Here is a 15,701-nt window from a genome sequence, read left to right on the forward strand (position 1 = left end):
ATGATCGTCGGTTCTCCGGATTGGCCCCAACCATATGACGGGAAGGGGAAAGAGAAAACCAGATGGGCGAGGAAACACAGGGTCCCCTGTTGGCAGCTTGGCGATCCGACTCGTCGTTGATTGGGGGGCGTGTGGCCTGCGGGTTTCAGCAATCCGTGCTCTTGTGTGTCTGGGCTTTGGGCAAAAGGGTAACGGGACGGGTGACTTTGTAGAGAAGTAGAAAGTGGGAAAGCTAAGGTACAGTTTGGTAGGGAAGTAGTAGAGTGGTACGTACGTGCGTGTGAAGGTCGCTCGTCCGTTTGGTGAGATTGAGATTGCGAGACAGAGAGAGAGAGACAGAGCGGATGTTATGATAATTTCATCTCCGTTATTTTTCTCCCCATCAGCAAAAGACACTTGATCGAGTTATATAAGAATTACTTTCATAAGAGAATCGACGCAACTATTGGGATAGCCGGATTGCCATTTCCGTGCTTGAAGTCGACGGTGTATTCCTTCCTTCGCTAGTAACACGACGAAATGAGCCAGGAGAGAAAGGGCTCGGTGCCTCTGCAGATGCTGAACAGCAGTCGCGCTGACAGGAGGTCTTCGAGAGGTTCGCCCTCTCCAGCAAGACTCAATGTTCCCAGAGCGCGACCTGTTCTGGACCGCCGACAGCCTTCGATTCGTCTGAGGCGCCTTCCCTCCACCGGCGACCTCAGACAGCCACTCAACCAAGCGCAGGACCAGAGACAGAGATCGCGATCACGAGGCTCGAGCTCGACACCACAAGGACGAGCACGAGGAAACAGCGCACTCGAGCCCGTGGAAGCACAAACAATCTCCGAGAATGTCGTCGACGACACCAAAGAAGGAAACCGACGGCGGAGCATGTCAGAACCGCAGCGAATGCAGAGGAGCGACAAGAGCACTTACAACCTCGCCCCCGACGCTGCGCGCGACTTTGCCAGAAACAGAGGACGAGGTCCGTCCAGTCCAATGTCGCCGCTGGACGAGGAAGCAGTGCGAGTCGCCACCTTGGGCGATGATCCGAATGCGCTCGAGGCGGGCGTGCCCCATGAGGCTGCTCGTCGTCCTGGCCTCAGGACCAGAGCCAACACCGCCGCCCGCGCAGCCTTGGGTATCAACGCCATGAACAACTACAACGAGCGACGGAGGAACAATGCCCAGGAGCCCAATGCAGACAACACCGAGTACGAGAACGGTCTGGTCGACTTCCTCGATGTCGTCGACCCCGAGGTTGCCACTCTGTCTACACTCACCAATGTGCAGAACTCACTGTTTATTCCCGATCTTGGTGGGTTCCTCAATCGACGCCCGACATATACCGTCACTCGCGACCCGAGAGTCGTCACCGAGCAGGACAGCTCCGCTAGCGAGGAGCAGACTGACACGGATGAGGACACGGCGGACCGGGCCCCCATGTCCCGCTCTGTCACCATCACTTCTCACTTGAGCGGCACCGAGGGCCACTATGCCGTCCTGCCACACGGTATCACTCTGGATGGATGGAGCGCTGCCGAGAGGCAAGAGCTCAACGACCATGTGCGACATTTGTTGCATTCACGCAGAGCAGCTTTCAAGCGCGGCATGAAGGGCTTTGGCCAGTATGTCCGACGACGTAAGTTATGATTTCCATTCAAGCTCCTGATCATGCACACAGCTAACCTGCATAGCCCTTGGATTCTTCGTCACACTCTATGCTTTTCTCATCACCATCTTCGGTCTGCTCTGGGTTCTTTTCTTGATCGGATGGATCAGTGTGGGAGGCAGACAAAAGTACCTCATCAACATCATCGACAACATCATGGTCGCTCTGTTTGCCGTCATTGGAGACGGTCTCGCGCCCTTCCGTGCTGTCGACACATATCACATGATCTACATTGCACACTATCACTATCTGACATGGAACCTACGCAAGCAACGCAACTTACCTGACCTTGAAGACCAAAACGACCTGCCCGGACTCAAACCAAAGATTCCCAACGACGACGAAAGCGTGTACGCAGACGGCCAGGAGGAACTCGTCGAGGACACGCACGAGCAAGTGGTCTTGACCCCTGAGCAGCAAGCCAAGTTGAAGCATCACCAGGACAAGTTCTCCAAATCTCACACCTTCTACAAGCCCCACGAGACGAGCACCCATCATGCCTTCCCGCTCAAGCTACTAGTCACGATCGTCGTGTTGCTCGATTGTCATTCGCTTCTCCAGATCGCTCTGGGCACATGCACATGGGCAATCAGCTACCACGTGCGACCCTTCGCTCTGACGACCGTCATCCTGTGTTTCTCGCTGACATGCAACATCACGGGCGGCATCCTGATCAGTGTGGGCGACAGAAAGACACGCAAAAAGGACGTCGTCGAGCGCATGTTCAGACAGCAACTGACGGAGCAAGCGATGCACAAGATCGAGAAGCGCAGAAAAAGAGAGCAGCAGCGCAACTCGGACCTCGAGCACCTCGTCACGCCTCACGAGTCGGCGATTGATATTGAAGAAGCTGAACGAGATGGAAAACCTATCGCTATCACTCACGATGCAAAGTCGCCGATGTCTTCCTCTTCGTCTTCTTCTCCGACCGCGACGACGGGTACGACGGCAGCTCCAGATCCCAAGACTAAACGTCTAGGCGAGGCTTCGCTGCCCGTGGCTGCGACGGCGAGTGTCGCTGGCGCTTACTGATTGACGAGGATGATGATGACGTCCCTTTTTCTTTTTCTTTCTGTTCTTGCTACTTTTCTGCCAGGTAGTCCCAACGAGAATGACTCGAGTGTTCAGGGGAGCAGGGAGTTGGTTTTAGGTTTCTAGTCTGCCGTTCACGCACTGCAAATGGCCTTGTCTGACTGGCTTTTTTTGTAGCCAGCAGCAGCAGCAGCTTTCACGGTCTGCTATCGTCTCTATGGTGGCGTTGGTCGGCGGCGGTTCGAAGAATCTTCAATTTATATTAATTCTGCTCAGCTCTGGGGCTTGCGAGGTGCTACGCATATCTACATTTTCCTTCATGGATGGCACTTTTGTGTACTCTATTTCATTTCACGTGTGCTCTTCCTTGTGATCCTCTTGTTGTTGCCAGCTACTCTGGATGGTTTTGTGATATATTCTTTTTCGGTGGTGCCCAGTCGATTCTGTACAGCCGGGAGCCTGCAGAGTGAGATGAGCCCCTCTCTCTTGTCTCTCAACCCCTTCTTTCTCGAGCAGTGCTCTCTAGGACTGTACTACTTGCCGAAGAAGCTGAAAGAAGTCGCAACCTCTCGACAGATGTACAATGCGGCTCGGACTGGAATACCCAGATATATATAATCAGGGACCTTGACCCCTGTTAAAGGAAATAGCAATGGAGTCAGTTCCTCGCCCCTCTATACAAGTATATATATATTCAATACTACATTTTAAACACCTTCATAGTACTTGCACGGAACGTGACCGAAGTCCGAGTCCGATGAGCTAGGAAAGCAGAAGGGAAATCTGTAGAGTAAGATACGCACATCGATCCGTCGGTATATCGACCAAAGCAATCGGTGCTCATCTGAGGTCGCAAGGCTCGAGACCAGCTGGCTGGCGTTCCAAGGCGACGAATCCAGCCCAGACCGAGACAAATAGCATATCCTTGTTCTGCTATCGCGAGGACGTAGTTAGGATCTAGCCCAAAGAAGCTAGTTTCTGCTCGTATATCGACGACTATCGATCCACTCTACTATTGCGCCCGTTCTTGAGACAGACGGAGAGAGGTCGCGTTCTGTCTCCGGCGTGGCTCGTGATATGTGATATCTTACCTACCTGATTCGTTGCACATTATATAACGACTTGCCCTTTTGTTACTACTCGGTCAGATGTCGTTGATAGCCAGTTCTCTCACCGCTGGTATGCTGGACCCGATTTGTAGCTTTGTAGCTGGGTAGCTCATCTGTTCGAAGCTAGATACCGCGAGTAGCTTGTGACTTGCTGCTCTAACTCTTTGGGGCTAGATGCTTGAGAGGTCTCACCTCTCGCTCACCCTACAGTACACCTCCTGTGGCATCTGGTATGAGTGAGCAGAGAGGTGGATTCGTCCATCTTGCATATCGGTATTTTCTCTTATCATATTAATAGCTCACTTATATTACTTCTTCAATGTGATGTGTAGTTTTTGTACAGGAGTTGGATCTTCATTTGACCCATTAGACAGCGTGAAACTTTGACTGAGAAGGCTGAATGTGTGCAATCAATGCCCTCACCATATTCCCTACAGAAGCAGATAGCCAACTGTGGCCAGTATTGAATAACAGCACAAAATCGAACATCGTGTCGAGAACAGTCTTCATTAGAATAAGGATAGAGAAAAACGACCAAGTCTCGTCGACCATCAGAAGCAAAGCCCGGATTTCACATGTTTAGATGTATGTGTATGCGTCATACTCATCAATGTCGTATATGTGCTCTTCCTCCCTCCTTCTCATTTCTCAAGCGTGAATGTACCTAGCTACTTCGATCAAGCTCTGTGACCGGTTGATTTTTTGTGCATTCGTGACAATAATCAAACCTTGATGGCGAATTGCTTCATGTATTCGTAGTCTGCGACATTGTCGGCCACGGTCTGCTGAATGACCTTGGCTCCTTCATCTCCGTACTTCTCGACCCATTCGGCGTACAGCTGCTCGTCACTCTTTTCTGCTTTCTTCTGTATGATTGTCAATAACACATTGTATAGACGGATGGCAGCCTGCTTACGTGAGCCCTGGGCTTCAGCTCGGTGGAGTTGATGGCGTCCTCGTGGAATCCTCTCCACTTCTCAAACGCAGCCTTTGCCCGCTGGTGATCTTCCTCGGTGTCCCAAGTAAGAAGATCCGGGGAGTACTCGATGCCGACACTCTTGCAGAATGTCTCGATAATGGCGCTGGGGTTGTCAAGCAGATCGTCGGCGTCAATCACGCAGATATCGACGGCGCCCTCTCTTGCTGCGTCACCATTGGTGCTCGCGCCGTTGGTCTGAGGTTGACCGGCAACCTTGGGACCAATCTGGCCAATTTCACGCAAGTAGTCAAAGACCCTGCGCTGCTCATCGTAACCTGCTTCAGCTGGCATGAAGTCGTAGAAGCCGGTGATGTTGTCCAAAGGAGGGACCGTGCACCTAAAGTAGCTGGGGATGCTGTGCTTTGGGTGTCTGATGAGGAAGGCGAAGTGGAATTGCTTCAACACATCCTCTGGAATGACCGTGGGGTTGCCAGGCTCAGCCTCGGTCGAGTATGGATACGGAGCACCGCCATTGGTGCTCGATCCATTGGTGGTAGCACTGGCATCACCGTTGGTGCCTACACCGCGCTTGACCGTGTGCAGAGACGGTGCAATCGATGCTGGCTGTGCCTTTGGAGGTACCAGGTAGTGGGTGATATCCTTGATGAAAATGCGCTTGCCCTGGCTCAACTGTAAGTCATTGAACGCGCTACAGCATGGGTGGTTCAAGAATGGCGGAAATCGAATCGAGAGCGTCGAATCCGGAATCGCAAGCAAGCTGAATCACTCTCTTTCGAGGTCGTACTTGCAAGAGGAATCAACTCCTATGATTGCTCCGAGGACGTGATAGGAAAAAAAAAGGGCATCAAAAGAAGGAGAATGCAGGCAAAACAAAAGCATAGTGTGATTGATGATGGTGAGAAACAACGCAAGCGAAGCCGAGGGTGGTTCACGGGCCTACAAGGGCTCAGGCGCATGGAACATCAATGCAGCCCGCCTTGAACAGGACAAGGGAAGAAGCACACCTCGCTGTTATCCTTCATGATGTCGTCAAAGATGGATTTGTATGTGGAATTGACGAAGCCACTCTCTACTCGAGCCTTCTCGTCGTCTTCGTACCTTGAACCCAATCTTTCAGGGCCAAAGTAGAAAGCGTCTCCAAAGGGCTCGTGGACGCATTTCAGTTTGTCCTGCTGCGTCATGAAAACCTGCAAGGAAAAGTAACACTCAGTTGTCTGCTCGGCCCAAGGACTACATAGCGGGCACTTACCCGCTCAAAGGCGGTTGAGCATGCCCGGGGATGGGTTGCTACGAAAATGGGTTTGGTCGACATGGTCGAAATTAGTCTAAAAGATCGGTAGAGCTATATTTCAAGTCTCTTCCTTTCTATGATATCGAAAAGAAACAAGAAAAGAGAGATTCGTTTGGAGAAAAATGCACACTTTCAAAAGTTAGGGTCAAAGACACGATGATAGTCCAAGCTCGGAAGCAGAGGGCGGAACGAAGTCAGTTTTTGTAATGTCACCAAAGAGTCAACGAAACCTGTAGCTGGTAGCAATTAGGTCCAAGTAGTCGAGTGGTTGAAGCGGGACAATGACGTTTGATTAAACGAGGCTTGCCCACCAACATTAAGGTGTCGGTTTAGCGCCCAAGAGATTTCTGAAAAAAGGATGCCCAGCCAGAAGTCGACGAATAAAGGGACCGAGGCTGCAAGAAAAAGGGTGGATTTCAAACGGCACAGAGTTCACTGGCTGAGCTACTTAGTAGAAGTGATGAGGTGGGTGGGTGGTGCTGGCTCCGCTTGCGTACCTTGCACAGGTACCGTATGAGGGGCAATGAATTCCCCACATGTCCACCAAGCTCATTGTGGAAAACGTCACTCCAGGCCAGAAAAGTCAAACAGTGCTGCACTTTTTCTCGGTGTGTGAACGTGAGTGCTGGGGCACGGGTCATGCGACTTTTATGACTTGAAAGACAGGGCGGGGACAACTTGTGCTTGGTTCTAATCCGAGGCGAAGATGATGTGCACTGCAGCATTGTACAGTAGCGACATCACCAACGCATGTCACGAATCAATCGAGGGTCTCCACTACTACTTGGCGGTGATATGATATGCATTATGATTACGACAAGACTAATTTCAGAAGCGATGGAGTTTCTGGTTAGCTATTGAGGTTTGCTAGCATGGGCTAGACTTATGAGTGCCTGTACAGTACTCGAGCAGCACTCTCCTCATGACCCTGACTAAAGATACACCGGTGGCACATGAGGCTGGACTCGAGTTGGCTGTGCAGGGCATGTACTGTAGACCGGAGAAATCTCGGTTTAATGTCACAAGTCATGATCTTCTATAATCCAGCAGATAGATTGGTCCAGCGAGACAACACTAACCTCGTGACAACAATGACGTGGCCGGGTTAGAGTTCCCATGATTGCATGTGCTCTGCCTCACATATTACGATCTGGTACAGAATGGCCCGGAGTGTTCATGCCCATCCTACGAGCAGTCTTTCTTGTCGCGCAGTCTAGTCGCAGAGAAGCGGAACCTCCACCTCAATCGGCACCGGCATTAGAAAACTCGGCTTGGTAGTACTTCAGCATCGTCAGCATGAGCTGGAGAGATAAGTATCGGACCGCAAGATGCATTAGACGGACATACACACCTCTTTGATGTTCCCTGCCAGCCTTTCATCTCTCAGTCTTGATCTTGGGGGTATCTTCCAATTGTTGGTCTTGTACCACCATCTCCTGATGCGGGCGCCGACTGTCTGCCCACTGAATTGAGCGGTTTGATTCCAATGCCTCCATCCAGCGAGCGCGAGTGTCCACACGACACCTTGTGTAAGCGGCATGAAGACCTGAGAATGTAATGTTAGAGATCCGCAATCAAACCCTCTGTAGCTGTGGTGCGTAGCCATCGTACCTGATCTCTGAAAGTAATCCAGGCAACCCTCTGCCATGATTCAGCATTCTGGATACTGGCGAGGTAGCTCTGTTCGAATCTCAAGTCCGGCAGCGGCGGCAGTTTGTTTCGTCGAGGCACAGGCCGCAATACCGAGACTGGGATTTCATCTTCTTCGACGTCCGACGAGATCTCTGATGGGTCTGGGGATCTGTCTAGTTGTACAGGCTGCTTGTTTGACGCAGCGGTAGATGGGTTTGCATCGTGTTCCGCAGACGGATTCTGGTTGATGGACGCGGTCTGGATGGTCTCGGCAAGCTGTTGCAGGATGTCTTCCCCCGACATGTTTCGTAGGCTCGAGTTTGTCAGACAATTGCGGCAGCTCTGTTCTCTGTATATAGGATTTAGAGTGAATTGAGGTCGATCTTGTTATATATCAAGATGCTATTGCCAGAAGTAAGATGAAAGTGATGATGCGCTCGGTTGGTGGGCGAATGTACTGTAAGGTAACACCTACTGTAGCTTCTGGCTGATCCATCCACTCTCAAACCCCACAATTCGCCCTCGGTCTGCCATGTTTCACCATAATCATCCCAACCCTGCCTACCGATTACACTGCATGTTCCTCCTTCGATAACATTCAGCCTCGAGTAACAATACATTGTCACAGCACCTACCGCCTCTCCGGCTTTCTCTACAGCGAACTCATCAACATGGGTAACGCAAACTCCCAAATGCTCGAGAACCTGGTGCAGGGCAGCAACTGTAAGCTCCCACACATTGGCACCCCCCAACCGCCTATAAGTCAAGGGGAAGAGTATCGATGCTGACAGTGTGTCAAGTCGACCGCGAGGAGGTTGATCGATTAAGGAAGAGATTCATGAAACTGGACAAAGTAAGGAGAACCTGACTTGCCTGACATTCGCCATCTGCTGCTCTCGTTCCCCTCTCCTTTTATCTTATCATCCCGCCGTGTATACTAGATTGACCCTAACGATGAGCGACCACCACAGGACAACTCGGGCACCATAGAGCGCGAAGAGTTTCTCTCCCTACCGCAAGTCAATTCGAACCCACTCGCCACCCGCATGATTGCCATTTTCGACGAAGACGGCGGTGGTGACGTCGACTTCCAAGAATTCGTCTCCGGTCTCAGCGCATTCAGTTCGAAGGGCAACAAGGAGGAGAAGCTGCGTTTTGCTTTCAAGGTCTACGACATCGACCGTGACGGCTACATTAGCAATGGCGAGCTCTTCATCGTCCTCAAGATGATGGTCGGCAGTAACCTGAAGGATCAACAATTGCAACAGGTGGGTTATTGTCCCGCAAAAGAAGACACTTTGCATCCTATCGTGTGGGACTTGGCGGCGACTGACACAGGCGTGCAAAAACACAGATTGTCGACAAGACCATCATGGAGGCCGATCTCGACCGCGACGGCAAGATCAGCTTCGAGGAGTTCACAAAGATGGTGGAGAACACAGATGTGTCGATGAGCATGACACTCGGTACGTTTCCTTTTAGCTCGAGGTACTACGACGACGACGACCGCTTCACATACTGACAAGAATGTCTCCTATACAGATCAATTCTAGTCTCAAAACCTGGAGTCGTTGTTCTTGAGATACCACGGCGTCTGGAGTTTCCGAGGAAATATGTCGCACGCCTGTTGTGGATCAACAGCCTTTTTCTCTTAGAACATACTGGGGTTAGCATCACATCATCTTCTTGAATGCCTGGGTAGAGAGGAGTAATCTAGGAGAGCGAGGCCCTCTTTCCTGTTTGCTCGTGTCTGCAGCCGAGCTTCTTCTTGTTTGCACGAATGACAAGGAACCTTGCATTGTCGAAAGCATGCTATACTCTTATGCAAGCATTCTCTGCTTTTAGCCAAGGCCACGAACGAGAGAACGACCATCACCAAGTCCAAAGCTGTGTTGAGCAAAGGCGAACCAAGATCTCTGCTGGAAGATGCTTATGCGCCATGTCCACCAGGGTGTGGGATACTTGTTGGCTAGGGCTTGGCGTGGTTGCCCCCTACGATTACTTGCATGTGCATCGGTCTAGTACATAGAGAGATTAATCTCACAGCCAACCCTTAATGAATCAGATTTACGCAAGGAACGGCACGCTTTCACACAACTGAGATTGTACAGACAAAGGTTTTTCATTCGTAGTCGAGAGGTCAAACGTACAATGCACAAAGGATCTGCGGCGGTAGAGGTCTGGTCAGACGGTGTTAGTTCAATAGCCCGCGGCACTGCCACCATGATTACTTTTTCGTCACCATCTCATCCGTGAACTGCGCATTCACCTCATCCTGTACGTTCTTGCCAGTCCTACCTCTGCCAGAGTAAGTGGGGCTCTTTCCGAATGGACTGTCGTCCTCGCTAGCTGGACTTTGAGGCACACTGTCGAGGTTGCGACGAGTGCGCTGCATCTGTAAAAGTGAATGGTTAGCGGTCGCATAAAGTCCTGAAAGTTGATTTGTGCATACCCAACTGCGCACACCACCGACTAGCCCCATCGCATAGCCAGCAGCAAAGTCGCTGTTTCTTCCGCCGCCATCGATACTGGAGCGCGCGCTACCTGGGACTTCGAGATGACTGAGACGACTCTTTGGCGTCTCGAATGCACCCCTGGCGGGACTGCCTTGTCTACTCGGCTGCCAGAACTGGCGCAACTCTTTTCCGAGCTCTTGTCCAGTAGTGGTCCAGTTTGTCTTGATCGAGTCTCGAAGTTCGGCTACATGACGCTTGATGTCCAGCTCGTTTTTCTTCAGCCAGGAGATGTTGAGTTCTTGACGAGATGTACCACGTTTGAGTTGGCGCGCGACATATGCCTCGTAGTCACGTACGATCCTAGAAACGGCAGTCAGTTACAGAAAGAGCAAACACATTTCGCTGCGTATGCTATCCGACAGTGGAGAGCAAGACTTACTTTGTGATGATTCCAGTCGTACTCACGCCCTCAGTTCTCTGGGTGACAAGGAACATGCCCTTCTCCTTGACAGGTTTGTAGATGTCGTCGCCTTCATCGGCGCCGTAGGGAATATCATCGTGAGCGACGTAGTCAATCTGGTGGCTTTCCAAGAAATCAACACCGACAACCCACGGGCAATCTTCCACGACTTCATCAACCCATTTGCAGTGTCGGACAGTCTCCGCTCGCTCTTTGCCGCTGAGCACGGTAAGTCCTTTTCTTCGGTGGGTTTCCTTGTCACCAGTGACACCGACAATCAGATAGGTGTTGGGAAAGGCAGTCTTGGCCTGCTCGAGCTGTCGCATGTGACTGTACAGGTTTAGCAATCCTGGATAATCAATGTAGCAAGACAAGTAACATACCCGAGATGGAAAAGATCGAAGACACCGTCAGCATATACCCTCACCGGTCTGCCCTCGGGTGGGGGGTTGGTATGATATCCGACGGGATCAATCAGACCAGCTTTAGGAGGCGCATCCATTCTCATCTTGCCCGCCTCGCCATTCTCACCGCCGTCATCTGAAGACTGGAACTCCTGGTCATCATCTGTCTTGTCCTCTGATGAACTCTGCTGCTCGCTCCGAGTCGATCGCGTACGCTTTGCAGGGGGGTCGTCTTTGGTCGATTGATCCTCTACAGACTTCAGGGAGTCGTCAGGCACACTGTCTACAGTCTTTTCACCAGAAACATCCTGGGGCGCGGGCACTTGCGCTGTCGAATCATCGTTGGCTTGTGACGTCAAGGTAGAGGCTCTCTTGCGCTTAGCTGGCATCCTTACAATCGCCTATCCGTGGATGTGAAAAAGTGTTGAGAAGTCGTGATGACAAGAGTTGCGTTTGGGGGTTGCAGAACAGAAGTATGAGGGTCAATCAAAGAGCAAGAAGTAGGAGGCAGAACTGTTATGATTCCATCGAAAGACAAATGAGTCGATTGGCGGATGCAATTGAATATCGTCTTGAGCAAATGTGGAGACGGAGAAGATGTCCACTGGGCAACCTCTATATATTTTACGTGGATGGGAAAGAATAAATGTGTGTTGTGACACGTCTTATTCCAATGCAGGAGAAGGAAGGTGCAAGGTAATGTAGGGAGGAGCGTAATTGCAGGTCGCGTCAAGGTTACAGACCGCAAGGCCAAGGTCAAAATGGACACGAACAGGCTGGGAAGTTGTGTTGACTTGCACCGCTCCGCAAGGGCGTCATGAGACGAGGGCCCAGCCAAGAAACCGGAACATGTCGCAAATTTTATGGGGCCTGAGCCGCATTACTCGAGTTTTTGTGCTTGATTTGTGCCTTGCACGTGCTTTTGTGCTCCCACCTCACCTTTGCCCTCTGCTTCACACTGAGCTCACTCTGGAAGAAGCCCTGTCGGTTGTCCAGCTTTGCTTGGCTTGACGCACCGTACAGTTCCCGTGCACCTCGGGGTGAGCTCGAGAACCTGTTCTCATCCCCCAATCTCAGGTACCCGTCTAGAGGGACAGTACTTCTACCAGTGCTACTTGTACCTGTGCAGGTAGATCTCACAACCTTATTTCCCGGTCCAGTAGATCCTGTCAGACTTGGTTGTCTAGATCACATTGTAGAGATACAGTATCAGCCATAATGTCAAGGCATATATCGCCTTTGGTGGACAGGACATACACTTCGAGGACAGCAACCCACTACTACCTATCGACCATCTACGGAACGATGTAGACATGTGGGAGCTCTATAAAATGTGTGCTCGGTGTTGTGGATACATTACCTCCGGGAGAGAGGTACAGTATACTATTTTCCGCTTGACCCCTCACATAGGTCCTCTGGCAACATAGTCTACGTGCTCATGTCGGTCTCCGTTCACCTTGTGTGATTCAGCCAATGGCTTTTCATTCATTCAGAACTGTCATCTCGACCCAAGCATATCGGTGATTGTACAACAACAGGCGAGATATGAGAACGAAAACCAGCTTCCGCAGCATTGAAAACAAAAGAAATCATCGTGCTCTCACATCGGGGTTCTCATTCCCGTTGTCATGGCCGCCCGCTATCCTGACTTCTGTTGTTTTTCTGCCCTGCTATGTGGGTATCTGTTTGATTTCTTCCTCGTTTGCGAAATCGAACATAAAAGAAAGGCTGCATCGTGTCGTACGGGCTATGATTATCTAGCAAGGTCTGAGAAGGGCTTGATCATCGTCGTCTCTCCGTTATCCGTCATGATTCAACTTCGTGACCGGTACGTCGACTCCTTCACTGTCGAAGGCCCATTTAAGCCTTGTTGTCGGCAACGGCTTTTAGTTTTGGATCATCTCCGGCCTGCGCCGCACCAGTCTGAGGTGCAGAAGCCTTCTCGCCCTCCGTCTCCTTGCTTGGTCCAGGGGTCTCCTCTCTGGCACTTTGGCCCTTCTTGACCTGGCTCTCGAGGTCCTTCTCTTCGTCCGAAGACTGGTCGAACATATCGGCGTCGTTATCATTATCTGCGGATTCTGTCAGAACCTCAGTACCATCCCGGAGGAGGATGATGGATCCTCCCCTACCACCAATCATGCGAGTGCGTTGGTCTAGGTCCATCTCGTAATCATCTGGGCTGTCATCAAATCGATGGTGAATTCCGGGTCCTCTGAATTCGGCTGTACAGGCTACGTCAGACACATGACCGTCACCGCATTGCCTGTGAGTGGGATACAAGAAGGAGACACACAACACACGGTCGCGTCCATAGAGGGGTATCAAATCCATAGCGGCTATCGACGAGGGAAAGAAGGCATATTACAGGAGGAGAATCAAGACTGACCATATTCGGGTGGTGCGCAGGGACCATCACCTTGAGCGACGCGGTCCGCAATCATCTGATACCACTCGTCCTTTGTTTTGCCATGCAACAGTCCAACAATGGTGATGGTCATGTTGTCACAACCAACACCGCCCGTCTCGCTGTTAGAAGCCAGGCAGTTGTCCATCATGTTCTCGCAAATGGCAGAGAGCTCTTGCTTTGAAGCGATACCTCGGCGCACAAATTCCACAACGGCTTGCGAAGACTGGCAATCCCAGATACCTAGACAGGGCCAGTCAGTGACTGCTCGACCACGTTATAGCAAGGAAAGAAACATACCATCACAGGCAAGGACGATGAACTCGTCGTCGTCAGTCTGATCGTGAACAGTCACGTCGGGGAAGGCAGTCACAATCTGCTGCTCAGGCGGCAGATCGGCGCTCTTCTTGAACTCGAAATCTCCGATGGCTCTGGACAAGGCCAGGTTGCCGTTGACACGGCCAAAGTCAACGAAGCCGCCGGCAGCGCATATTCTGGCTTTCTCGCCTGTAGCATAGATGAGTCAGTGATCCAGTTCAAGCCGCCCGATGTGACGGTGGGACTTGCCTTCGTTTTGAGGCTTGTGGTCGAAAGACAGAGGTTTCGCTCTTCCCTTGACACCCAGGACAGTTCTTGAATCTCCGGCGTTGGCCTGACAGGGTTAGCACTCAAGCATCGTACAAGTGACATAGGCGAAGGGCCGGTGGCTGCATACAACGTAGATTTTGTCCTTGGTAACGATACCGACGGTGGCTGTGCAACCTGAGACTTCCTCCTCATACTTGGGGTCTGTGTTCGTGGTGGATCAGCATAAAGACAGGCTCGTAGGATGGTATTCTGGACGGACCACTCAGGATTGATCTATCGATGGCGAGGAAGCCGTCCTTCAGGGCCTGCTCAAAATTCGCGCTCTTGAAAGCCTCTTGCTTGGCGATGATGTTGTGAAGATGTTCGCCAGTGTACAAAGCGACCTTATCGCCTCCATGGCCATCATAAACACCAAAATAGCTGATCCGGAGATCGGAATCGACAGGCTTCAACTCTTCATCGCCCTGGAGTGGTTGTAGATCGAGCACGCATGAATGCGCATCCTCCATGCTTATTCTCCATCCCTGCATGCTGGAGATACCGTAGATGATGCGGTCATCTTGGCCATTTTCGGAATGCTGTAAGCGCACGCAGTTAGCAGATGCCCAAGCGATGCGGATCGCAGGTTGCGAGAGCGACGGTGGGGGCGGGTAGCGGTGATGGCCTCAAGGCTTCCAAGCAAGGACAACAAACGCGAAAGCCTTGCGCAGAGGTTGCAATCAAGCACACAAGTCCATCGCCACGGTGTATTTGATTGTGCAGCAGCACTCGACAGCGATGTACCGAACGCCAAGATTGCAATGCATCCTGAAGTGGGATGAAGGACACAGATGATTGATTGGAAGAGGCAGTCTCTGGCGGGAAGCGAGGCGGGAAAGGGACGAGAGTGCAGAAGAGTCATACCTTGTCCACAACGGGCTCGGAGAGAGTCTGACCCATGCTTGATGATGGATTCGGAGGGAGTTGTAAAGATTTACGACTCCGAGAAAGCGTGGCAGAGACTCGGTTCGATAGTGACTGAAGAAGAGGCAGAGTCAGATGTGCGGTGCTCTCTTGCTTTGTGGAGAAGCGATCTTGCTCCGACGGCCAGAAGCAGTAAGGCAAAGTCTAGGGCGGGGCTACGTTGACTCTAGACTGATGAGAATCAACAATAATAAAGGGTAAATGCGGACACAGTCACGGCCGTTCTCTCTGCTTTGTGTGCTCTGGGCGCGTGTTCAGATACCTGTAATCAATAGGCAAACACGGATCTTGTCTTACTTTGTGTGTGAGAATGAAAAAAAAAATTGACCTGTACCTGTATATCTGACACGGGCAAATGATGATAATGTTCTGCTTGATAGACGGGATGTTGGATCGGGCTGTGCGTTACCACAATACTGTTGCAGAGAAGCTCGCGTGCTGTGGGCTGGACTGTTCCACGCAAAACCCACGTTGAGGAGGGGAGGGGGGCGCAATGTGCAAGAAAGACAGCGAGAAAGGAGGGAGGATGACGTGCGAGGCGACATTGCTTGGCTTAGGTTGTCACCGCTGGCACTGGCTTCAAGTTGCTTGCATTTCATCATCATCATCACAAGGTAGACGACGCACTGGCTGGATGGCATCACCTTACTGACAACATTACCGTACACAGTACCTACCGTACAGCTACCATAGCTTGTCCTCGTATTTCGTCTTTATTCTTATGTACAGTGCATAGCATAGTAATCTAAGTATTTTCCTGCACGGCTTCTC

At 51.3% G+C, this 15,701-nt stretch overlaps 6 protein-coding genes across 10 annotated transcripts; 2 read left to right on the forward strand and 4 right to left on the reverse strand.

Annotated features, from left to right (window-relative positions):
- Nucleotides 1-519: 519 nt before the first annotated feature.
- AAFC00_003540 (uncharacterized protein) lies at nucleotides 520-2,683 on the forward strand (the record flags this gene model as incomplete). Its single annotated transcript, XM_069343025.1, has 2 exons — nucleotides 520-1,621; nucleotides 1,677-2,683. The coding sequence occupies 2 exons, from the start codon at nucleotides 520-522 to the stop codon at nucleotides 2,681-2,683; spliced, it is 2,109 nt and encodes a 702-aa protein (XP_069200839.1).
- A 1,831-nt stretch (nucleotides 2,684-4,514) lies between these two features.
- AAFC00_003541 (uncharacterized protein) lies at nucleotides 4,515-6,044 on the reverse strand (the record flags this gene model as incomplete). 2 transcript variants are annotated; one of them, XM_069343026.1, is made up of 4 exons in its annotated part: nucleotides 4,515-4,658; nucleotides 4,709-5,392; nucleotides 5,737-5,919; nucleotides 5,982-6,044. In XM_069343026.1, 4 exons carry the CDS (start codon nucleotides 6,042-6,044, stop codon nucleotides 4,515-4,517), a joined length of 1,074 nt encoding a protein of 357 aa, XP_069200840.1. The 2 variants fall into 2 exon arrangements, with proteins under 2 accessions (XP_069200840.1, XP_069200841.1); XM_069343027.1 differs by having other exon boundaries at nucleotides 4,709-5,401.
- A 1,220-nt stretch (nucleotides 6,045-7,264) lies between these two features.
- On the reverse strand, nucleotides 7,265-7,958 carry AAFC00_003542 (uncharacterized protein; the record flags this gene model as incomplete). Of its 2 annotated transcripts, none has more annotated exons than XM_069343028.1 (3): nucleotides 7,265-7,303; nucleotides 7,375-7,569; nucleotides 7,635-7,958. In XM_069343028.1, 3 exons carry the CDS (start codon nucleotides 7,956-7,958, stop codon nucleotides 7,265-7,267), a joined length of 558 nt encoding a protein of 185 aa, XP_069200842.1. The 2 variants fall into 2 exon arrangements, with proteins under 2 accessions (XP_069200842.1, XP_069200843.1); XM_069343029.1 differs by having other exon boundaries at nucleotides 7,265-7,324.
- Nucleotides 7,959-8,326: 368 nt separating this feature from the next.
- On the forward strand, nucleotides 8,327-9,208 carry AAFC00_003543 (uncharacterized protein; the record flags this gene model as incomplete). Its single annotated transcript, XM_069343030.1, has 5 exons — nucleotides 8,327-8,378; nucleotides 8,456-8,508; nucleotides 8,627-8,923; nucleotides 9,010-9,121; nucleotides 9,198-9,208. 5 exons carry the CDS (start codon nucleotides 8,327-8,329, stop codon nucleotides 9,206-9,208), a joined length of 525 nt encoding a protein of 174 aa, XP_069200844.1.
- Nucleotides 9,209-9,882: 674 nt separating this feature from the next.
- Nucleotides 9,883-11,364, reverse strand: AAFC00_003544 (uncharacterized protein; the record flags this gene model as incomplete). Its single annotated transcript, XM_069343031.1, has 4 exons — nucleotides 9,883-10,050; nucleotides 10,108-10,471; nucleotides 10,551-10,901; nucleotides 10,955-11,364. 4 exons carry the CDS (start codon nucleotides 11,362-11,364, stop codon nucleotides 9,883-9,885), a joined length of 1,293 nt encoding a protein of 430 aa, XP_069200845.1.
- A 1,471-nt stretch (nucleotides 11,365-12,835) lies between these two features.
- Nucleotides 12,836-14,906, reverse strand: AAFC00_003545 (uncharacterized protein; the record flags this gene model as incomplete). 3 transcript variants are annotated; one of them, XM_069343032.1, is made up of 8 exons in its annotated part: nucleotides 12,836-13,044; nucleotides 13,105-13,197; nucleotides 13,362-13,622; nucleotides 13,680-13,886; nucleotides 13,947-14,031; nucleotides 14,095-14,168; nucleotides 14,227-14,545; nucleotides 14,871-14,906. In XM_069343032.1, the coding sequence occupies 8 exons, from the start codon at nucleotides 14,904-14,906 to the stop codon at nucleotides 12,836-12,838; spliced, it is 1,284 nt and encodes a 427-aa protein (XP_069200847.1). The 3 variants fall into 3 exon arrangements, with proteins under 3 accessions (XP_069200847.1, XP_069200846.1, XP_069200848.1); XM_069343033.1 differs by lacking the exon at nucleotides 13,105-13,197; XM_069343034.1 differs by having other exon boundaries at nucleotides 12,836-13,197.
- Nucleotides 14,907-15,701: the final 795 nt, after the last annotated feature.

Source organism: Neodothiora populina, assembly GCF_041146345.1.
Source record: "Neodothiora populina strain CPC 39397 chromosome Unknown canker_contig_16, whole genome shotgun sequence".
Taxonomy (NCBI): Eukaryota; Fungi; Ascomycota; class Dothideomycetes; order Dothideales; family Dothioraceae; genus Neodothiora; species Neodothiora populina.